The sequence below is a fragment of the Anser anser genome (genome assembly GCF_964211835.1).
Source record: "Anser anser genome assembly, chromosome: Z".
In the NCBI taxonomy this organism is placed as follows: Eukaryota; Metazoa; Chordata; class Aves; order Anseriformes; family Anatidae; genus Anser; species Anser anser.
This window is the reverse complement of record NC_139723.1, coordinates 51279921-51303943: the sequence shown is the minus strand read 5'-3', so window position 1 is coordinate 51303943 and position 24023 is coordinate 51279921. Positions and strand designations below refer to the sequence as shown.

The window sequence follows — 24023 nt, the reverse complement described above, 5'->3', positions numbered from 1 at the left end:
TGTTTTTGTTGCCTCACGTGTGACTGATCGTTTTAGCATTAAAAAAATGAGAAAATATACATTGGGTTTTCCATAGAATATAGCCTATGAATAAAAATTACTTTTGTCAGAACAAACTTTGGCAATATTTTCATGTTTATTCTGGAGGAAGAGTTATAGTCATAATGAAGAGTTTGAGTCACTTCTAATGTATGCTTTGAAGGTACACATTTAACTTGATGACTTATTTGTAGACATTTTTCTATTTCCATACTTTTAATATCGAGATCCCTTTCATATCTGCTGGGTGGTTTTGGTCCCTTTCATCTGGCCTTTGGAGTTTTGGAGTGCGGGTGCATGGGTCTTCTTGTGAATATCCTTTAAAATAAGTTAGAAAAAGCATGGGAGGCAATTCTTGGCTGTTACTGTACATCCTGAGATTGCTGTGATCCGTTTTTTTATTATCATTTATCTAGGAACGGGAAGAACACGTTAAATATTAAACAAAGGGCTTATCTTCAGAAGGTTTTGCTGTAACGTTTGACAATGCAGGAAGCAGTTCTGAAAACTGAAGGCACACAATTTCAGGCATTACGCGCCTGCCTAAGCTTTTTACGCTTGATTTGTGTTTGTAGTAACTTCATTACCTCAGCCACTTCACAGGTCGCCTTGCAGAAGAGTTACTCTGAGGCCTAGCTCATACTCTTTCCGCGTTTGCTGCAGATGTGCTAGTGCAAACCCTCACTGCAAAACCATGCTGCAGATCAAGATTGTGATATGGCTGGTGCTGCATGAAGAACAAAAAGACACTTCCTCCACTAGGCTCCTTACTGCTGAAACATAAAACAAAAGACATGAATATTCTAACTTCCATCAAGCATGTGGTTTGGGCCTTTTCAAGCCATCTTGGCAAAAGAGTGTCTCTTAATGAGAAATTGGCAAGAGGATTAAAAGACAGACTTTCTGAAGTGTTAATAAACTCCTGCCAAGCTTGAAAAGCAGCAGAGAATGAAAATGCTGACGTGAAACTGAGTGATTTGAGGCTGCTGTCATAGGCCAAATAGAAATGCGAGTCATCCTCTTGATAACTGGGGGTGTTTAGTGGGGTGGGGATAGGCTCCGAAGCTCTGGAAGTGTGGACGAAGGAGCTTGTGTTTGATGCGATAAAGATGTCAGAGGAGAGATCTGAAGAGAAGAATGACAATCTGCAGCCTCCTGCACCATTTTTTCCCCAAAAGATAAAAATGAGGGAGTCAGTGTTCCTTCAAAGCCAGTGAAAGAGATACTCGAGGTCTGTGGAGCCCTGCTTACGGAGATTTCAAGAAGCATTTGGTTGATTGTGTTGTGGACCATTAACAGAAATGAAACTGAAGGATGATTCTGTGATCTCTTTAGATTCTGGCAAAATAGTTTCAATGCTAATACTTAACTTTCAAGTGCCTGGTAAACAGAACTTGTGGGTGACCTCTGAAGTGCATTTGAAACAGAACATCTTTTCCACTCTCCTTTCGATTTCTCAAAAACAAAACGCAGTCCAGCCCTGCCCGCTCAAAAAAAAAAAAAAAAAAAGGCCCAAGAAGCTACCAAAAAAAGTCTAGGAGATTTTGGGCTCCCAGAGGGCATGTAACCACTGGACTATTGTCTCTTGACTTTTTCTTTACTGTTTTATTTTTGTTTCAGGCTACTATATTTGGCTTTGCTCCAACAGAGTTTCCAATTACAGAAAGCCTTCTCTAACAAAGAATGTTTCCAGGGCTGCAGATGTTTCAGTCATTACATAATACTGAGCATGGCTAACCTTTAAAGCTTGCAACTGGGCAGTAAGTACATTTTATAATGTACTTTTTTTGCTCTGAGAATTAGTATTGTTATCTTTCTTATTAATCTTCTTATAATATTTTTATTATTAATTCTTTCTTTTGGACTCTTCCTGCCCAGTGTCTGGAGTAGTTATCTTCTGTTACATGAAAGAACAGTTTGGATGCAACACCGATAAAACAAGATGAGACTAGTTTATTAAATGAGTATAGCTGAACTGCTTGCTGATTATCATTCTTCCCTTCTCACATCTTTTCCATTTCTGCTTTCTGTCCTTGGCAATAGAACTTCATTTACTGGTACCAAACTTGCTTTCATTGATTCCAGCTGTTTCTCTACCAGTCCCTGTAGGTCACTTCAGAATTTGTGTTTTGGCCTCACAGTCTGTAACCACTCCAATTTTTATACCACTGGACAACTTGGAATTACTATGCAATAGAAAAAACGAACTATAGAGTATGGCAGAGAGAGACTGGAGTAGGTTTTATTTCTTACTGCCCCAATCCCTTCAAAGTAAGATTTTCCTGAGTGGCATTTTCACACTCGTGACCATCCTGGATCACAGGGTCTGTTAACCGAGTGTCATTTTCAGTCACTTGTAGTTCATAAATAGCTGTTCAAGCTGTTACTGCACAACTTCACTTCTGAAAGCATTGCTGTGTTTGACACAAGCTTATATATCATAATATCATTGGCTCACAGTTTTGCAGCAACAGTAACTCGTTTTGCTGGCAATCTCAAAAAAAAAATCTGTGCTCAAAAGCACAGTTAAAAAAAATGTGGTGTTTTCATTTCAAATATGATGTTTTCAGTAGTTTATTTTTGTCTTGACAGAATAATTCCAATTTATTAAAGCTGAAAACTTGTGACGTTTCCTCTCTTGCTTTGATTATTTTTGTTCAAGCAATCCAAGGAATTGCACAGAGGACAGGAAAATAAAAATCCAAGGAAAATTCAGGGTAATGAAGAACAATAATATATTTTGTTCACGGGTAAAATTATTTTTAAATGGCTTCTATTTATTCCTAGAACAGGCCAGAAAAGCTATTAGACTTCTCAATAATAAAATTGATGCTTAAATGGCAGTGTGTGCATATATATATATATATATATGCGCCTCGCAAAATTAGCGACTTAGGTAATTATCACTTATTACAATAGTGGATTTACAAAACTGAGTTCATTTCCTCACCATCCGTTCTTCATATGAAGCCCACCGTTCTGTCATTTCAAGCTGAGCTTGAAGCTGAAAAGGAAAACTACATTGGGAGAGTAGAGGCACCTGTTTCCCATTATACAAGTGATGTATTTGTTAGTGGTGCTCATGAAAACGTCAATAATAGCCAGAGATACCAAATGCCTGCCCTAGTGAAGTTTTAAAGAATTCTTGATGTGTATAGCCATCTTAAATGTTATGAAAACTGAAAGTGTGGAAAAAAAAAAAAGATACTATTTTCCCCACCTGTGGTGTTTTAGCCTTTGGTCTTTGGGTTTTAAGTATGTCTGCTAATTTGGTGCTGGGTTTTTGTGTTTCATCAAGTTGTAAAATGCAGTTTATTTTCTAGTATTTCAGAAGCTTAACACAAAAGGGGTTTTGTTCTCAAACATCCACAGTTCGCAGAACTATGTTGCTTAACCGTCTCTTCTACAAGTGAGGGTGGGGAGGGAAGGCAAGTTTGATCTAATTGTTTCTAGGCTTGGTGCCTTTGTTTCCATAGGAATTTTTTACAAGAGGTGGTTTGATATGATTTTTCTGTTATCTTCTTACTGTAATGCCCTAATCTACTTTGAAGGCTTTAGAAAACTTCCCTGCCAAGTTCATTGCGTTCATTTTATGCCTGACTTTTATGCATGGGAAGCAATCAGGTACACAACCAGCTAGTACAGAGTTAACTTTTGTTCTCCTTTGAATATGTGCAAATTTCCAACAGTCTAGCATAAAAAGTCATTTTTTTATTATTTGCAGTACCAGGCCTTGACCCAGCTTGTTTTGTGGATGAAGTTCAATTACCTGATAAAAGGCCATGCCATAGGAATAATTCATTAAATAGACATGCCTTTTGTTTTCACCTTTTCCTTAAATTTGCTTTTCATTGTAATATAGACTTCTATGAGATAATCAGCTTGTAGCTTGTAAGGTCCTTCAGTTGTGCAACCACGGCATTCTCAAATGTTTACTTGAAAACTGTTATGAAGGAATGGTCCTCTATTTGCATATGTGCATGTTCAGACCCAGTCTCGGGTGACATGCTACCATTCTTGTTCCACAGCTGGTTCTGTTAAGACAGGTAGAAAGTGGGGCATTGCATGTCTATGAAGTTATTTTTGCAACTCTGGATTTTTAAATGATCTTGTGATTTAATCAAGAGACTGTAACTGCTGTTACATTTCATGATTTATGACAATGTATTATGCATTCCAAAAAGAGAGTCTTTAAATGCACATCTAGGAATTATTTTTCTTCTGTTGCAGATTGTATGCAGCTAATAAACAGTGGACTACATTTTTTTTCTGTTTTAGTCCTGGTCAGTATTAATGATACGCTACATTACTTTACCTTTTGTTGTTAATAGACGTGGTGTGTTCTTAACACGTAGTAAAGTGTGCTTTGAAGAACTCATGTAGACATGTCTATGCGATTTCCCTGTGTGTTACTAACGACACTTACGTGTTTGATAACTGCATCATTTAGGATGAACTAGTTCAACATTGTTGAATATTCCAATTTATAATGTTTTGCTTTGTAGTAGTTTTAAATCATCACCTGTGATGCATGTGTAAGGCCTGATTTATGTTGTTACACTTGTACCAAACTTGGATGTATGGGCTGGAGTTGTGTGCTTGTCCGAGTACAAATGGGCTTGCTTGGAAGGGCAATGTATGGAAAAGCATGCTGATGTGAGTGATATTAGTGAAGATATGTTGGGATGGACAAACAGCTGGAGCCCAAGCTCTTCCAGAACTTGTGTATGCTCCAGTACGTTCTGGTTCTTAAACTGCAGCATTGGTGACTATTTGCATACGCTGCTTACGCTTTAGGGCTTATGTGGGTACATCCATGTGCTAGAATCACATCTATATTTTGTGTTTAAAAAAAAAAAAAAACAAAAAACACTCAAACAGGTTTTGATTGCCAAGTATAGTCCATGATTACATTCCTGGTTGCTTTTCCAAGTGACTTCGATTATTAACTTATACCTCTTAAAATCCAGTTAAAGAAAGACTAAATCTGAGGCATATAAAACAAAAGCAATCATTCTCTTTTCTTGAATACAGTTAATAATAAGAACTGCCTTCACTGTGTGCTTCCTGGGGGTATGAAATACAACTAGGAAATAATTCAAAAAAATGAAGAAAGCAGTACTGTTGGTGCAATATTGTATTGTCAATGCAATATTGTTGATGCAATTCCACCTCTGTCAAGTTCTAAAAAATAAAAAATAAAATAATAATTTGTATTTATAGTCTTAGTACAAACTTTATAAGCAATAGTAGTTTCAGTCCTTTCACAACTGTATTGCATTTTTTTTTTATTTTTAATTTTTTTAATAGATGGCCCTAGAGATAAAACTCTTGGGTGTCCAACTCCACACTGGCGGTCAAACTTGCTAAGTTCAGGCCCTAAGGTTCTGCCTTCTCCTGTCCAAAGTAACTTCTTCACACGAATATTGTCAAGCCTTTATCTTTACAGCTGCTGTGAAATATTACTTAAAGACTTTGGCATTTGAAGTGGAAGGGCGGGGGCAAGCTGAAGGGTTAGTGTATCCTAGCTGTACTTCTTTGCTGTGTATGACAGTGATTTAGCTTCTTCAAAGACATTTATAAATCTTATTTTAACTTATTTCCATTTTCAGTTTTAGAGTAGCTGTTGCCACTTTATCTCAGGAAGAACAGTTGTCTTGCTGGTTACATATTTAAACTCCCTAATGTGTGTTTGTTGTGTAATGCTTTTAATGTGAATCAGAGACATTACCAAAGTGACTCTTTAAAAGGAATTCTGGACTAGTTGCTGTGGTGTAAAGCTGAAATTTAAGCAGCATCAGTGAAGATTCTTTTATACAAATGGGAAACAAACTGTTCTTCCTGTTCCATAACAACTAACATCGTTTACTCTCAGCACAACATAAAATAAATGTCTGTGTGAGTAAAGAAGAATAACCAGATCTCTCCCCTTTCTGTACTACGGCAAGGAGCATTTCTTTTTGAAAGTTCGTAAAGGTAAATAAACTTCCCATGTCTTTTCTCCCTACTGATTAGTTCATTGGAAATAATGGAGAAATTACAAGAATAAAGACTTGGTTACATAGCTTAAGTTCTATAATGGGGAATTGATTGTTTATGGTAGTCTTTGTGGGGTCTATGAAGTTTTGCCTAGCACACTGGTTGAAAAAGCATGCTAAATTTTCTCTGTTACTTGGATTGTAGCCAGCAAATTTTCCAAGTGTTGCAGATGACCTCCTGACACACTGCCTTGTATCCAACCACTAGAGTCTCTGTCTTTTAAATTAGTTTGGTGAATCCAGTATCTTTCCTGATCTTCAAGCCAGCTCATTTTAGGAATAAATCCAGAGGGTAGAATGCATGTACATTTTTCTTCTAACTTGTTTACTGCCAATAGCCAAGTATAATTCATTTACAAGACAGAGCATTTATGTAGAAGTCCTGAGTTGTGTTTAACATCTATGCTTAAAAGTCTTAATCGTGTAGGCTGGTTGCCTCCAAAATCTATCTTTCAACCACAGTCCACAAAAAATGCTGAAGTTATTCTTGAGTCTGGAATGAAACTTATTTCCTTTGCAGTCTTGTTACAAAAATATTTTCTGTTTTGAGAAAACTATGCCATCTTTTATAAGTTCTTCAGTCATTTACAATTGAGTAAATTGTAAATAGTAAGCAGTTTCTATTCTTTGTGATTCTTTGATACTGTTAGCGTCTGAAAAAGGATAGAAGTAAATTTAATAGATTGCAAAGTCATGCGTTAGTCATTTATCACTTGCAGAAATACCTTTAAACTTTCAATTCTTTGACCATCGGTTCATCAGTATTTTCATTTAATTACATTTCTGGACTTTGATTATATTGAAAATAGGCTGAAAAGCTGTCGTTTTATTTTTGTGATTTAGAATCATAGAAGACGCTGAGTCGGAAGGGATCCACAGGGATCTTCGAGTCCAACTCCTGGCTTCACACAGGACCACCCCAAAATCAGACTGTGTCAAAGCGTTGTCCAGTTGCTTGTTGAACGCCGGCAGGCTCAGTGCTGTGACCGCTGCCCACTGGGAGCCTGTCCCAGTGCCTGACCACCCTCTCAGTGCAGAACCTTTCCCTAACACCTGTCTGAATGTCCCCTGATGCAGCTTCATGCTGTTTAGGGTCAAGAATATCACAGTTATGACTCTTCATGTGGGTGGTGAAAGGAAAGGTGGTAGGTTTTGGGAAAGATTTGGTCTATCTTACAAGTCTTCAGCTTTTTCAAGGACGTATTGTATAACATAATGTAATTACACTGCATTAGTAAGCAGTGAATTTAACTTTTTGGTTGCTGGAAGATTTGCATGTGCTTTTTCTCTAAAACTAAGTGATTTCTCTCAGATGTTAGGCTATTGCTAATCTGATTTCATTTATTCCTAGGGGACAATTGCTTTGAATTTTGAAACTGAGTTTTATAAAACAAAGTTCAACTTAATTTCACAGGCTTTTTACTGAGTACAAAGTAAACTTTGGAAGAACTTTTAAAATTCAATTTGTGTTTATTATACATAGTAATTTTTCTAGGGAGGTAGTAGTGTTCTCAGAATAGTAAATAAGGGTCTTTTAACACCACCTTGTTTTTTCCATGTAAAATTATTCTAGTCGGCCTAGTGAGTCTTACACTTTTTTTTTTGAGATCACTTCAGAACAAACTTTTTATATCTACACACTCTTGGCATAACTTCATTTTAGTCTTTGTGTGTGTTGAGATACCAACATTTGTGCCACTTATATGAATAAACTGGAGGGAACAAGCAATCACTGAAGGATTTGCCTGCACATAAGCAGAGGACAACTACCTCTGAACCCACTTCAGGAGTGGATATTCTTACTCTAAAGTGAGTGCATACACATACGTTTCCAAGAATAGCTTCTCCTTAGTAGTGTCGGGTATAAGTATTACATTTGTATGTAAATTATCAGATTTGTCCTTCTGACAAACATTTTTTTCGCTTGTTGCTGCTGTTTGCAGCTTTATATAGCTTGCTTCCTCTTTAAGTCTTCTTGACAAAAAGCTTTACTGTCTTTCCAGTCAAATTTTAGAGGATAATTCAGTACTAACATTTTAGGGTGAGGGTAGACCTGTACTAAGAATTCTGGACTTATGTCATTTTATTTCAAAGGAAGATCTTGTAAGTTATGTCATAAGTTGTGTCACTTTTTAGGAATGAAAAAATGCAAAAATGACCTCTTGTCTCTGCTAAGATGAAGGTTCCTGGAAAGTGGAGGACAATGTTTCACTTTTTCCACCACTTTTTTGAGCAGGTCTAAACTGTGCATTAGAGGTTGGCTTATAAACGCCCAAGTTTTTTGATTCTACACGATAGGCTCATGTGGCGTCAGGGCAGTGTGGTGGAGTAATAACAGTTTAATCCTGAAAATAAGATACCTGCAAACGTTCTGTTCATAGATCAAAAAGCACACCTTAGCTGGAGTGCAGTTAGTCTTTCATGGTTGTGTTGCTTCTTGTTCCTGAATTGACAGTGTATCTGCCTTGCACAATGCTATTTGGTATAAACTTGGGAGTTTGTTGTGTGGTTGTCCAAAGTGTATTTTATATGCTTTGTGAAATACTTTGAAAACTTTTGGGACAATAAGTGTGTCTCTGCCAGATGCCCCTCCTGGCATCATTACAAAGAACCTTTTAATAGTATGTTGTTTTCAAGAATAAATGAGGTGGCCTAAACTTTGGGTAAAGTTAATGGATCTTACATCTCTGATACTGTTTTCAGAAGGAATTTTACTTTCTATAAATGCTATTTTAAAATGAAACAAGGAAATAAAGGTTGAACTTGTAGTTTCTGAGTTTGCAAATAGATTTTAAAATGTTTGCACAAGTGTTGTTATTTTCTTTAGCAACTTTTTGACATGTAATAGAAAATAAATGAAAATTTCTAGGAAATCTTTTTCTTTTTTTTTGTATACTAAGTTTGCTGGTATTCCTTTTTACTCTGTTTCCTCACTTAAGATGAGCAGACATGCATTTGTCTGTAATCCCATGCTTGAGAAATTAAGTAGTGCTGACAGTGCTTATTTATGTGGAATTTTAAGTCCACTATTTATAGTCAACTAATCTTTGCACAGAGGTAAAGCAAATGATGTCATTAATGAGTTTATCCAAAGCAGTATTGGGAAAACAGTTGTGGATCCAACAGTGTTAAGGTAAATATTTGCTGTTACTGATATTATGACAGGTAGCTGAAGCAGCCTTCCACAAATCAATAGTAGTTAGAGAATTCTCTGTTTTCAATGTTTTTCAGGTAATACAGAATAAAACTTGAATATTTAAGAATAGAAGTCCTCAGCTGTGGTGATCTCTTTAAAAGAAGATTGAGAACTTTAAATCATATCTCCATTTTGAAATTGAAAAGCTTATTAAGTGTATGGTAAAAGCTATGAAATAGAATACATATGCAATACTTTTTTCATCTTCATTTCCTCATGGCTGCTTATAATAGGCTCTCACAAATTTTTGTCTTCACAAGAACAACACTTCTTGTTGTGGTTCTAGCTAGCTGTAAATAGAGGGAGTTGCCAATGAGTTATATTGAAAGAAAAATCTAACTGATGGTACACCATGGGGCAGTCAATAAACACTGAAGCAGTTTCTAATAATTTAGTAATTTTTTCATAATTGTTTGTGTTTTAGTGATCATTAGAATGGAAACTTTTCTCCAAAGGCAATTTCACTTTGAAATCTGTCTTTAAGGAAATGGTTATGACCTATTGAAGCTGATAGCTGAGTTTTTGTATTTTTGATAGAACATTATAGAAGTGCCACGAAAGTTACACTGCAGTTGTTAGAAAGACTTCTGCCTTTTTAGAAAGCTCAACCTTAAATGTACTGTGGGAGAAGAAGACCAGATCACTTTGCCATATTTCTGCATTTTAGTAGTGAAAAGAAGTGAATTTTTCACTCTTTTTTTTTTGCTGAGTAGAAGTCTTGACTTACATGGAGCTTATTAAGTGCCTTAAAATGTCTGTGCAGGCTAGTATTGTTACTCAACTACAAAACCTACTGCTTCCAGTAGGAATTCCTTCAGGGGAAGCATGTGAATTTTAAAAGTAAATCTTCTATTATTAAGCCTTCTTATTTTATTTTATGGAAAAATAAATTTTTGGTCCTGAACTGTTCATAGCAAACTTTCCTGTTGTGGCCAATGAATGAATTGGGAAACTAACTTCACTTTAACCATTTCTCTGTAGTCCTTGTGGAGCTATACAGATACTGAGTTTTGTAATTCCTCAGACAGTATTGCTCACGTTCTTAAAGCAGAATTCCCAATTTTAATTTAAAAAATGTTTAATAGAATTATGTATATTTTAAATATTTTATATTGAAACTGGTGTCTCTTTGAATGGAATTGACCAGAAGTATTTGTGTCCAGTTGACACCTCACAGGTTTCGTTCTTAGTGGCAGTTGGCTTTTGTTTCAGTATTACCTGCACTTTCATCATCCAACACCAAGATATCACCAAGGTATCAGTTTTTCCTTTTAGATTTTTTTTTTTGGTATTTAGGTATTATTTTGTGGAGGAATGGGATGTTAGAATAAAAATGACTAGATTTTCTGGGTTACAAGTTTTCCTATTGGTCTTATATGAGTAAGTTTCTGTACGTCACAGTACTGATAGTGGACAGTATCTTTTGAAATTTCAGTGGGGAAAAGTTGTAATGATTCTACAAAATTTATGATGAAAGGTCCTTTGCAAGTATGTTTGTTTCCTTGTCAATTGAGAGTAGTGTTCCTGCTAATTTTTGTGTGAAGTATTACAGAAATGCTGGAAAATAGCAGTGAATTCATCTTGCTGCCCTACAAGTCATACTTTTTTTTTTTTCCTGCAGTTCAGAAAGCAAAATATTCTCAGACTAACTGAAGCCTGCAGAAGATCTGTTTCTATTTGTTTTGGTGGCTATCTGGTAATTTGTAGCATAGTGTGTATTTACATTTATACAATCTTGCATTTAAGAAGATGGCCATGGCTTAATTAAGAGCTTCAAGGTCTCTTTTGAGAGATCTGTTGCTTTAAATCTCTCTGAAATAGGAGAATATGTTCTCGAAGAGCTGTGTTGTAGTGCTTACTTGAAACCTTACTTATCCTTGTGGAAAAGGAAGGGAACTGCTGTGAGCGTCTCAGAACATTTTGACAAACTCCCCCAGTGTTGTGCTGACAGACAAGGCTTGTGTGCCAAGTTTCTGAGCTGAATTGTCTGGTGACTGACTTCTACCTGCCGCATGTTACAGAGAGTTTCTATGAACTAAAACATAACTATGGCTAAGAGAAAAATATAAAATCCTACTGAGCTGTGTGAACTTGGAGTGGGTAGTAAAAGACTGGATCATTTTAACAACGATTTTGTTTTTAGTAAAACCCTTTAGATGATGCCAACCATTTTGCTATTTTTAGCATCATGTTCCAGTAATTTGGTATCACTTATGTCAAGTGCAACCAGTACTTTCCACAATATGAGATGTTCTGGCACGGGACTTGCCCTTCTTTTAAAGGGAGCAGGGAGAGGTTGGTTTATTTCCTTATTTATTTTTATAAATCTGTGAACAAGTCCAGGCATCTGAGAGGTAAACTGAAATATCTTAGACTGTGCAGTTTTACGATTAATCCAGTGCAAGTCAGTGCTGCTGCTGAAAGGGGCATTACACTGCTGTTTGTGCTGACACAGTGAATCACTGGAGAACTGCTTTGGTCGAACGCTAAGCAGTCTTTGCCAGGTTAGTGTTCAGCCAGAGTAGTTCTTGTTCCAGTTCATTTTTGGTTGCACAAACTCTGGTTCTGGTCGAAAGAAAAGGTGGGAGTGAGCAGTAGCAGTATAAGGAGAGATTTTTTTTTAATGGAAGCACTAATTTATATGAGATTAAATTGAAGCCATTAATCCCCGCATTTCATGATGATTTACTTACCTGTAAAGAGCTTTTTCATTAATTTAATGTTGTTTATGTTGGCAAGAAGGATAAACTGTTCTGAGTTGTTCAGCTGAAAGTCATTCAGAAGCTTAACAAGTAATTATGGCTTTTGAGTCATTGTATTGTTCTTCAGGAGATCCAGGCACAGAACAGTTGATGAGATAGAATACACTACATTGTTCCTGTTGATCAGGCATCCATATATTATATATGCATATGTGTCTATGTATTTATTTATTCATTGACCAGAAAACTCAGTCATGTTAGTGCTGTACCATGGCTTTCCTATTTTCAGGGCAGTCAAACACTTTTGTGTCTGTTCCCAGGATCTGTGTTTATGGATTATCCTGTAAAAGCTGTTAACCAAAGTGTTCAGAGAACACTGAGTCAATGTTGTGAAAATTACTGTGGGAAAATATTACAGAAGAGAAGTCTTCTAAGGGGTGTAGGCTTTCTTCTTCCAGATGGATTTGAAAAGTTGTAATTTCAATGTTAGAAAGCCAAAAATAGAGTTATTTACAGTATAGATGTACTTCAAATTTGCATGAATATGAATGTCTTATTCCCTCGCCCCCCCCCCTTCATCTTGTTCTACAGCACCTTGCAATATAGTGGTTGGTGCCTTAGTTGTGTATTCTTATGCTAACATTTCTTAGTAATCATGCAGGATGAATACCTCATTGTGTTGGTTTTGTTTGTTTTTGTTTTTTTTCTTCAGCTGTCCAATCAATGTTTTTGATAACAAGCTTTAGAAATCTTGTAAATTGTAAAGGGGGAAGATACCTTTCCTGTCCGACTTCAGTAAGAACAGAGTAAGAACTGGAGGAGAAGGCACGTTGCAGAGAATAGGTTTATACTCTTTTCCTCAAACCACCTTTCTGCTAATGGAGGCTAGTGTTTCTGCAATTATCAGGGCAGTAAGCATATTTTGAATGCGATGCTTCTCATTTTTGATGCACTTAATGAGTAATGTTCATGGACCACAACTCCTTGGTAGCTAGGACCTTGGAGTTGTGGCAGGCTTGTTTTCAAAGATGGAAGCCAAGACTTCTGGTCTTGTTTACCTATATAGATGGGATCCCCAGAAATCTGGTGAAAGAAATAGGGGCATCTAAAAGAAGGTGTCCCCTGCCTCACTGAAGGGGTATGACATTATTCAGGTTTTTGCTTGGTAGCTGTTGTTTAAATAATTCTCAATTGGCTTTTAAAAGGATAGTTATTTTATGAAATCCAATACTTGTAATTGTATTTGTGAAATTTAAATATAGTCTGTCAGCCGCTTTTGCTGTTAAGAGAAAATTGCATTGCGTATTTTAAAATCAGATGTTTAGTGAACATCACTGGGTGTTGGGAGAACAACTCTTTCCAGATTTGGAATGTGCAGCTGAGCAATGATGTGTACAGCTTGATCAGCTGATGAAATGTGGGTTTGGATGTGTGATTTCTGTAAATGATTTCCAGATGTTATACTTGCCAGCTGAATGTCTCAAAACTGTGCTGTTAGGTCTAAAATATGAAACAAAATGGATGAAATGTGCAGATGATAAACTAGTGAGCATATACTTTGAGTTGTTCTGTCTTCTGAAGGGGAGGAAAAAAAAGGCAAGATTCTGTAGTGAAATTACTCACAAAGTAATGCCAGAAAAATAGAGATGCTTTTAGTTAGGGGTATCTGAATTAATTTAAGGCATGTGAAGAGCTTGAATGGTCTAACAGGTAATGCCAATTAATTTTCTGTGTAGCTGCTGTGTTAGGAACTTTGAAGGAAGAAACTTAGGAATTTAATGTTATTCTTGCCAAAACATTTCTATTATGGCACTAGAACTGGAATCTAATAAATTACAAAGTTATCTTTTTGAGCAGCATAAAGTAAAGTTTGTTTTGGATTTCCCTAGAATTTTCTTGAAATCTCTGAAGCCTACATGGAATTTTTTGATTTGCTGAACCTTCTTCAAATGTTTCAAATTTTGATACATGTTTAGGGAAGGGATTTATCTTGAAAGCAGACTGTTTGATTTCTTTCTCTTTATTTTCTCCAGGAAGTACTAGCATAACCATGATAGAAGACAAAGGTCCACGAGTGGCTGACTATTTTGTAGTGGCAGGACTCACTGATACAGATACTGCAACCCTCCTGGACCAAGAAATAAGCCGCCAGGAAACAAAGTCAACTGGTCCAAAGGCTCCAATTACTGACATCGCTGTGATCATTAAATCAGCTGGTGAAACTGTCCCAGAGGGATACACCTGTGTTGAAGCTACCCCTACAGCCCTTCAAGCCAACCTAAACTATGGAAGTCTTAAGAGCCCTGAACTTTTTCTCTGCTACAAGAGAGGCCGAGACAAACCACCTCTTACTGACATTGGGTGAGACTTTTGTAACTATACTTCAATAATGTAACTACTCCTTCAGTAATGATCAAATCTTACTATTCACAGACAATGCTGAAAACAGATGTGAGAAAGCTTCTGAAAGCATATGCACTTTGAATATATACTGTTTATTGTGTTTATATCCATGTAGCATTTTCATTTTGAAATAAGTTCAAAAAACATGTCAGTCTTCTAGTGAAGTTGCCTTTTTAGAAGGAATTACAATGTTTTAGATTAAAATTATATGATATTGTTTTAGCTTAAAAAGATATTATGGAGCAAATCAAATATGAGAAATTCCCTGCTGCAGTTTTATGAAAGGTAAGGAAACAGTACAAAATTGATGTATAGAAATAGTATAGTTCAAAACCCAAACTGTAATGTTTCATCTGGAAATGATGACTTGAGAAGACAACTAAAATACTATCATGTGAAATACACTTCAAGCTGATAGATACCACTTAAAAATGGTAGAACACTGAAATAAAGTTCTAAAAATAATCCATTTACCAAGGATCTTGTAGCCTGCATTACTGTCAGATCGCAGTATTTTTGAGGTTGCTTACAAGTTCTGACATGATTGTCTGCAAACACTTGATTGATTATGTAGTCTCTTGACAACTCTAATCAGACTTGTATTCCAAAAAACACACTTTTTTTTGTCTGATGCTTAAGTTTCTGAAGAGTTACTAGTACTGTGTTTGAAAACCTGAAGTATATTTTACTGTATTGCAACAACATGTCTATGGTATTTATAAATTCCATGAAATTACTTAATATTTTCTTGTGATTACCTGCAATAATTCTTAATGATTATACTCTCATAACCAATAAATCAAAACCTTTTTGTTCTTCTCTAGAAATGTGAACATTTTTTTCCATGAAGTCTAAATCAGAACTTATGGTTTAATTTGGTAAACTTTCAGTGCGGACTTTCAGAGTGGAGAAATCTGTGGAGAAATCTGTTTGTTACTTATCTCCAAAACTTCTTTAATTCTGAAATTGCAGTCTTTTATGCCCATTTCTAGAGTGCCTGAGACTGCTTTTTGCAACTTAAAAAAAATCATCTCTTCAGCTTTTGTAAGATTCAGTCTTTACAGTATAAAGCTATTTTTTTTCCCCGTGGAATTTGGTAACTCTTAACTCTGAAATCAGTACTAGCAGTAGAGCTGATCTGAATATCAGTTTTCTGTTTCTTGTTTTCCTGAGATGTCAACAATTTTCTGTATTATCTTACATGTGTGCTTGGCTGCAAGTTGCTGCTGCAATTGCTTTTGGCAAAGTAAGTTTGGGAACATCTGTGTCTCTGTAAATAGTTTTGGAGGTATATAGCTTAATAAACAAATATTTGTTGAAGTCAGATGAATATACTTGAGGTTTTATCAAATTAATATATCTATATAGTTTCTCTACTGAAAAAAAGTGAGAATTTAGACTGGTAAGCTGTAGAGAAGGAAAAAAGCAGAGTGGACGTGACTGAGTGGTGTGGCTGGTCATTAAGAGTACTGGAAGTTTAGTGCCTAATAAATGACGGAGGACAGTGAAGCTCTGAACTGATTTTATTACTTACAGAATACTGGGTTAAGTATGAATATTCAGGAGCAAGATCAAAAAATCCCCCAAAGTCTTGAGGTGCTGAAGGTTATACTTTGTGATACTAGCATCTTGAGGTAATTCTCCATCTATAACAACTCATGAAGCACTGCAGTATTGTCTGACCTGTTTATATAGAACCGTTACTTCTCTGGATTGGATAAGGATGATGAGAATTGCTGGATAAAAAGAAAACAGAAGATGGGGGAGGGAGGGATCATCACTGCTACAGTTGTGGTAGACTAAGAAAGGTGTGTGGTTTTCCTTATTAAATAAGCACTGAAAAGTAAAGTAAAGAATGTGTCTGTACCAAACCTGTAAGTTTAGTTAATTTCATTTGTAAGTTTAAGCACGTCAAGCACAACGCCTACATGCTCTGCTTTTGACCTCCAGTATATGAGTGCCAGTTGACAAGTACAGTCCAGTCTGGAAAAAACTGGTAGTGAAATCTTAGTAATGAGATAAGTTACGTGACAAGATCTGTGATCTAAGGATCGTAGTTCAAGTTGTACAATTAACCTTGTATATTCCAATTTCATTTCATCTTGGCTATCTAAGGTGTGTTCTAATACTTTTCAGTGAAACAGTGATTTTAAAATAGTTGTTTTCCATGTGTGTGACTGAAACTGCAAGATAACTGTTATAATGAGATTTGAACGCGTAGAGTTTCAGCATGCTATTATGAACTTTGTCATATAATTCAAAGTTTTAGCAAGAGGAAAAATTAGTAGAGGGGGTAATTCCTAAAAGTGATATTTAAACCGGTAGTCTCCAGCATATGCCTTTATGGAAGGGACTCTGCTAGTACATGTGTATTTTCATGTCCCCCTTAACTTTACAATGGATGCTGGAATTGGTTTCACAGGGAATATCTGATAAGCAAAACAGGGAAATAGTTGACTGACTATGAGCTTCCTGGGCAGATACTCTGTTTTAAATGATGGGTGGAAAACTATTGTGTTTGGCAAGTAGCATTTATTCTATATTTTGTTTTACACAGATCTAGTTAGAGTGTTATACCTAACAAATAATGGCAGGCTTTTCTCTCTGAGCAGTGATGCATATGAATGTTTTCCCCTTGCTGCTCCTGCTGTTTTGCAACTACATTCAAGAGATGGTTAGAGCAAACTTTTTTTTTTGTAAATTTCAGTATGTTCAAATAAATGTGGAGTTTGGGCAAGAGAGGTAGTATAAGCAAGTCAAATGTACGGTCTGAAGGCTAATTTCTTCTGTTCTCTAATATATTTTTTTTAGTTAAAAAAAAGCGTGAAATAATGTTTTAGCATTGAGCCTTAAGTATCTGTTAATTCAGCTGACATGCTGAATGGATGTAGTAAGTAGAGGAAGATTATATCCCTCAGAAGGGTCAAATCCATGGTTAGATGCTGTTTATATATATACACATATATCATAGAATGGTTTGGATTCAAAGGGACCTTAGTGAAGCCATGTTGGCTGTCACCAATCACCTCCTTATTTTCCACGTGCCTTTGCAGAGTTTCCAGGAGGATCTGCTCCATGATTTTGCCAGGCACAGAGGTGAGACTGACTGGCCTATATATGTATATATACAAACAACTTCTATGTAAATGTTACATATACTACTTTAATACAACTGCTTATAAAATAACATAAATATAAAATAAATGTAAATACATTAAATCTACAGTTATGGTATTATATAGCAAATATACTATTTAGGGTTGTAAATAAATGTGTTTATAGGTTAATATATATCTTTAAAGCAGAGTTATCATGCAGTTTGAGTATTCAAATAATTATTGATAAATATATGTATATATATTTCTTTCAGGGTTATTTTTAGGGAAACAGGTTAAACAAATGCTGTTTAGAGGAAGGGGGGAGATGAGGGTGTTCTCCACTGATTCTCTGCCATTTTCCTTGTGTTCTGTGTTTCAGTGCCTTCTACCCTCTTTCACTCCTATCCTCAGACCTTCCTATTCTTCTACTGGCTCTTAAGCTGAAGGATCTGTAAGCTGGTAGTGAGTTCCTGTTGCAGCTGCTCACTTGCACACAGTTAAACCATTTACCATTCCTCTGAATGTTGCATTTGCTGCGGTTGTTTTTAGTTGGAAGAATAAAGGTTTGATCCTAGAATAATGATCCATTAGATCCTTTTCATATATATAGCTCTAAAATTCAGTACTTTAAGCTTATATGACTGTAAATAATTCAGCTGCTAGTCATTCTGTTGCTTTTTTTCCAAATAATTGTTGCCTCTTCTGGAATGTCAGGAAAAATGAGATTTGAGATTTGCTTCAGTTTAAGTGCAGTGGGACTTCGCAACAAGATCTCTCCTCATTGAGTGTCAGTTATTAGGAATGGGGGAGAGTTCCAGAACTTGTTTCTTAAATGGAAGAAAACTTGACAGAAAAATGCTTTAAAAAGTCTAAGTAATTTTGCTGTTTGTAACACTTACTATGGAAGAGAATAAGGAGAGAGTCTTAGATTTGTTGTCTAATGCAGAGGTTCTTCTCTTACTGAATAAGGTTAAAGTTAGGTACCTTCCACTGTGTAAATTAAGAAATACTAGATTTCTTAATTAGATAGTTAGTGGTTCTGTGCTATGGATGCATCTCATTCTGTGTAACTGTTTTCTGAAAGTGTTTACAGTAATATTGATTGAGCAAATGCTTTTCTTCACTAGAGATATATTTTAGAAACAAAAGTGAACCTGAAGTTCAGGGAGCATAAGAGAAAACGGAGGATGTCCTCAGTAGCCATCATCTTTCATTGTTCCTTAAACTCACTCGTGTGGCAACTGCAGTAGGGCATTTGGAACAGCCTAGGATAATAAAGAGGAAACTAATCACTTGTATGTTAAGATAAATAATAATAGTGGTGGCAGTAGGAATAGAAAATAGAACTCAATCTTTTTCCTCTGTTTGATCCAACCTCTGACACTCCTACTGCCTAGTGTATTCATTTTAGCTCCTTTATTATCTAACATTAGTGCACTGCCTTCTCTTAAATGAGATAAGAGTTGTTGTAAAGAGTTATAGAGCATAAGGAATCTAAAAGGCAGAAATGTAGTTAGAACGCAAGGAGGAGTCAAGCTGAAGAGCAGGCCCATACTATGCAATTTTGCAACAGTGTGCCTATTTTGAAATAATTTTCCAGAAGCCCAGTTTCTGTGGATTATGGCTTTTAACTGATCTGCAAGAAGGTCTTATCCAAGCATTGTTACCTGATACCAGGTGACAAGATTTTAAATCAGCAAAACTGGTCAGAGAGAGAACTTATGCTTGCAACATTACACACACAGCCTTACAAAGAGATAACAGAGTTCTTGGTCTTACTTAGAAATAAAAGACCTAACATCTAGAGGAAACTGTAGGTGACATTTTGCTTGGAATGGAACTTTACTGATAGAGCATGTTGTAGAATAGAAGTTGATAAAATAATGTAGTAAGGTGCACTTAGGATGAGGGCAAAAGCTGAAACAGGAAACAAATCTTATCCCAATTAATACTAATTAACCTGAAGGGAGACATTGGGAAGCTGAAACAAGTAGATGCAAACTTATTCTCGTATTGAGGACTTTGTATGTATACAGTGTCATGTTAAATATTTCATGCATCACTCCGAATGTTTTGATCTGAATCATTAAAAACATTATTTATTTTGAATGATCCATGGGTGTTGGATCATGGGTGTTCTGTTTGTTTTTCTTAAACTCCCTACTATGTGTGAGGTCAGGAAATGGTATGTTTTTAATACTTCTGTTGGCGTATGTGTAGAGATGAGGGCTGCTTTTTTTTTTTTATTCTTGCTTTTGAGAGGAGGTGATTCCACTGCTGCAGCCTTTAAAACTGGTCAGCCCCCTTAGCTTTTAGAAGTATTTGCACAAATGAAATTCTACAGTCTTTAAACATCTTTCTGAGAGTACTTGTAAACCTTTTAAACTGAACTGCTGGAATTGTCTAATTGATATGGTGTTCCTTCTCAAAAGCTGTCAGCTTACAAATGGATCTGGAATACCTTTAAATTATTGAGTTTTAATCGGTTTTATTTAGATTTAATGTGTTTTAACTGAAGCTGACATTGGAGACTGGTCTGTTAATATGCTTTCGTCATTAATGTGAGGCAGTGATGTGAAGTGATTACGTAAACTGTTTATGCAGACACATGAATGAAGGTGACCTGACAGCTGCACGTGGCTTTGTTTCTTTGTTTGTTTTTGTTTTTTGTTTATCTTGCTAAAGTAGGCAGCCCAATAAGAAGAGCAAAATACATCTTTTTTCCAGATAAGTATGTGGCTTGGAAGTCATTTGGATAACATGTACTTTCTGTAAATGTATCGCAAACCAGTGGAGTAGTATATTAAAACTAATGTTGTAGTTCAGGAACACTTAACTCAGGTTCAAAAAGATCATACTGTTTACACATTGTTTTAAATGTAGCAAAAATGTTTGGAGAAGAATCTACAACTGAAAAAATTGTTGAAGGTGAAGGGTATTGTCCCGCATTAACTAGCTGACTAAATTTATATGGCAGCCTGATAGGTACCAACCTGTGTGATTCCTTTTGCTTTATTAAAGAATTCTAGGGCTGTAGCCAACATATGTCCTCAATGCTATGACAAGATACATGTTTGTTCTCTGAAATCACGTTTTTATATTCTAGTTTAAAGATGGTCAATAATCTTCAAGGGGTTTTTAAAAGCTTTGTGGTGTATTACTTTGAAAATTCTGAGAATTGCTGGATCTGTATAAGCTAAAAAAAGCTTTTTTGATTAAACATGATAGGACAAGGGGTTATGGTTTTAAACTAAAAGAAGGGAGATTTAAATTAGATGTTAGGAAGAAATCCTTCACTATGGGGGTGGTGAGCCACTGGCACAAGCTGTCCAGAGAAGCTGTGGGTGCCCCATACCTCAAATATAGAGATCTAATCTAGTGATCTGGCCAAAAAAATCCAGATAACATGTAAATGGTGCAGAACGGGCATGTATCATGTATTCTGGTTTCCAGGAATACAGGAATAACTGTAGTTATTATTTCTTTCTTTTCTACAGTCCAAAATGTTATTTTTGTGTCTGTTTTTTTATTTATTTTTTGTTATAGACTAAGAAATGTTAGCCAAACTACGAACGTAAATCCTTACTGGTTTTCCTTTTCCCCGAGTAGTTTAGTTTAAAATTGATGTGGGAAGCAGACTTTTATATTTTGTTGTTTTTTTCTTTAATTTTATTATTATTGTTGTTGCCTTTTTAAATTTTTTTTTAAGTGATGGAAATAATTTCTAAGAAATGCTCGGATCTGTTGTGCTAGGCAATTGCCACCAAGTGGACTATTTCTGTACATTTGCCTAAATAATTTCATATGTACCTGAATGTGTGTAATATTTTGCTTCCTTCCTGTCTGCAGAGTTCTGTATGAAGGCAAGGAACGTATCATTTCAGGCTGTGAGGTGATTCAAGCTACTCCTTATGGTCGTTGTGCTAATGTTAATAATAGTTCAACGTCTTCTCAGAGGATCTTTATCACATATCGAAGGGCTCCTCCAATACGACCTCAAAATTCATTGGCAGTGACAGATATCTGTGTTATTGTTACCAGCAAAGGAGAAACCCCTCCTCATACATTCTGCAAAGTTGATAAGAATTTAAATTGTGGTATGGTGAGTATTTAAGTATTAAGTATTTTTACCTTTTTTTTTTTAATTGCAAACAAACAAACAAAAAAAGAGGAGGAGGAACACTTTGAACTTTTCCCAGCACTGTTAAGATGGTGTTCTATGGCTGCATCATAATTGTTTCATTCTATATACCTCGTGTGAGACTTCAATTTTGTATTGTGTTACACTGATTTTTTCCTTTTGTGTTAGGAATTTCCTTCAAAAGTGATTACTACTTTAGTTTGCATATTCATGTCTGGGTACTCTTTAGGATTTTTGTTTGTTTGGTGATGCTGATACTCCTAGGATGAAACAAAATTTTTTTTCTTTGTTATTATTAAGACCATGTTACAAAGATATGTAAGAACGATAATTAGTGCTTACACTTTTTTTTTAATGTTTCCTTGTATTTAGTCTGGTTTGTGTTTATTTCTTTCGGGCTGAAGTATATGATTTTTTTCAAATGGTAGGCAAACTGCAAAAAGACTATGCAAGTAGGCAGTTTCTGGAAGTATGTTAAAGGCTTCCAGTGAATTAAATAATTAATTAAACACTGGAGGTGTTTAGAATTTCACTACCCATGAGTGTCTCATTTTGTATAACCGAGAAAATGTAATGTGTGAAAGCTGCAAATAATCTGCTTCACTTTTCCCTGTTCTTACATGGAAATAAGTCAAAGAACAGTGTGGTGGTATGATTATTTTATGTAAATCTGTAATCTCTAAGAATGCGGAAAGGGTGAATTCTACATTCCTTGAGTTAAATGCACTCAGCAGCCAAACAGTAATTTTATTCTGTAACATATTTTAGTTAAATTTCTGCTCTGTTTGTAAGTGGGAGTATATTCAAATGCTTATACTTGATTTCTGTGGTGCCTGTTGTTGTCTTTTTTTGCTCCAAGATGAAATTTGTGTCTTCCAGTGGGGTTCCAGTGTATACCTTTGTTATAAGAAGTCTGTGCCAGCTTCTAACTCCATAGCATATAAAGCTGGTAAGTAATTTTAGAAGCAGACCGTCTAAGCATGTTAACATAAAAGATTCAGATACCTTCTTGAATTCAAATAAAAATTTTAAAAGGTGAGTGTTGTCTGTCAAAATTCTTTTCATAGAGCATGTCAATTGAAATTGAAATTTTGCTTTCCTCAATTTTTCCAGGAAAAACAAACGAACAAAAAGCTTTAATAGAAACAGCATTGTTTTGTATTAACTCAGTGTGTATCATGACAGGTTAGGTGGCTTAGGAGTTTAAATGAAAAGTCTAGCAGGCATTTCATATGTAACAAATGACTTCATAGTTTGTGTCTTGTGTTGGTGGTGAAGGAGAAGGAAGAGTAATTGAAAATTCCAATCAACCTTATTCATATTTCCTTCCATGCCTCACAGTTAATGCAGTGTCTTTAATTGGAAATTTAAATGTGTTCATTTATTTCAGCTCCAGAGCTATTCACTCCTTTCTTATTAAAGGAATGTGAAAATACTTTGAGCAATAAATGAGAAGGACATAAAGGAAAAGAAAGATTTTAAAAAATTTTAATGCATTGCCACAGATTTTTTTCCTCCAGAAGTCAAGAAAAACTTCCAAAAGTTTCTACTGAGCGTTAAATGCAATAAGTTCCTTTTAGAGTAAACTATTAAGTAGAAGCGAAACACACAGAATAACAAAGTCAGTGTACCATTAAAAAAGTTGGTTGAACAGCAGAAGTAAACTGATGATTGTGGACTCATTTTCTACAAGGAAGACTTAAATGTACTTCTGAAAATGGGGTAACAATTTGTTTAGATTGAACACATTAACTCAGCAGAAAATACAGACCTAATTCATCCTCTTTTCAGTGGAGATACTTGTACTGCTATCCCAATAGATAATTAGCTCTTTCTTCATAGGAATTTCTTTGTAATAAAATCTGTTTCAATGGCACATTTAAATAGGACAAGTTCCTGACTGATTTAAAGTCAAAATCTTCAGTAATAAGCTTTAACTATGTACTGGTAATTGAGCTGTTATTGAAAGGAAATGTTAAGCATTCACATACAATTTCTAAATGATTGTTACATGGATGATTTAGTCTCACTGTTAAATTAGAGACTTTCTTCTTCTGTGGATGCAATCTTAAGTTATTAAGTCCAGATAAGCAACAGACGTATCTCTGTATTGTGGAAAATATATAGCTTACATTATTTAGGGCTTCCAGAGCAAATTCACTAACTTTTACTTCTCCCATAACAAAGGCTTAATTTTCAGATACCCTCAAGAGAACTATGAGTCATTCCCATTGTCAGAATCTGTACCTCTCTTCTGCCTTCCTATGGGAGCTACTATTGAATGCTGGGACCCTCAAACCAAATATCCGCTACCAGTGTTCTCAACGTTTGTACTGACCTGTTCTTCTGCAGAAAAGGTATGGCTGCACATTGTGACTGTTCTTTGCTTTTAATTTAAATGTCTGA

At 35.6% G+C, this 24023-nt stretch overlaps 1 protein-coding gene across 7 annotated transcripts in view; it reads left to right on the top strand.

Annotated features, from left to right (window-relative positions):
• Positions 1-24023, top strand: part of DENND4C (DENN domain containing 4C) — a gene marked incomplete at its 3' end in the record, with an annotated part of 74973 nt that overhangs the window by 9114 nt on the left and 41836 nt on the right. For all 7 annotated transcript variants that reach the window (XM_083817100.1, XM_083817101.1, XM_083817097.1 and 4 more), the window contains exons 2-5: positions 14009-14336; positions 21326-21578; positions 22497-22566; positions 23805-23974. In XM_083817100.1, the coding sequence (XP_083673226.1) occupies positions 14026-14336; positions 21326-21578; positions 22497-22566; positions 23805-23974 (804 nt within the window). In that variant the 5' untranslated portion in view covers positions 14009-14025. The remainder of the gene's footprint in view (positions 1-14008; positions 14337-21325; positions 21579-22496; positions 22567-23804; positions 23975-24023) is intronic.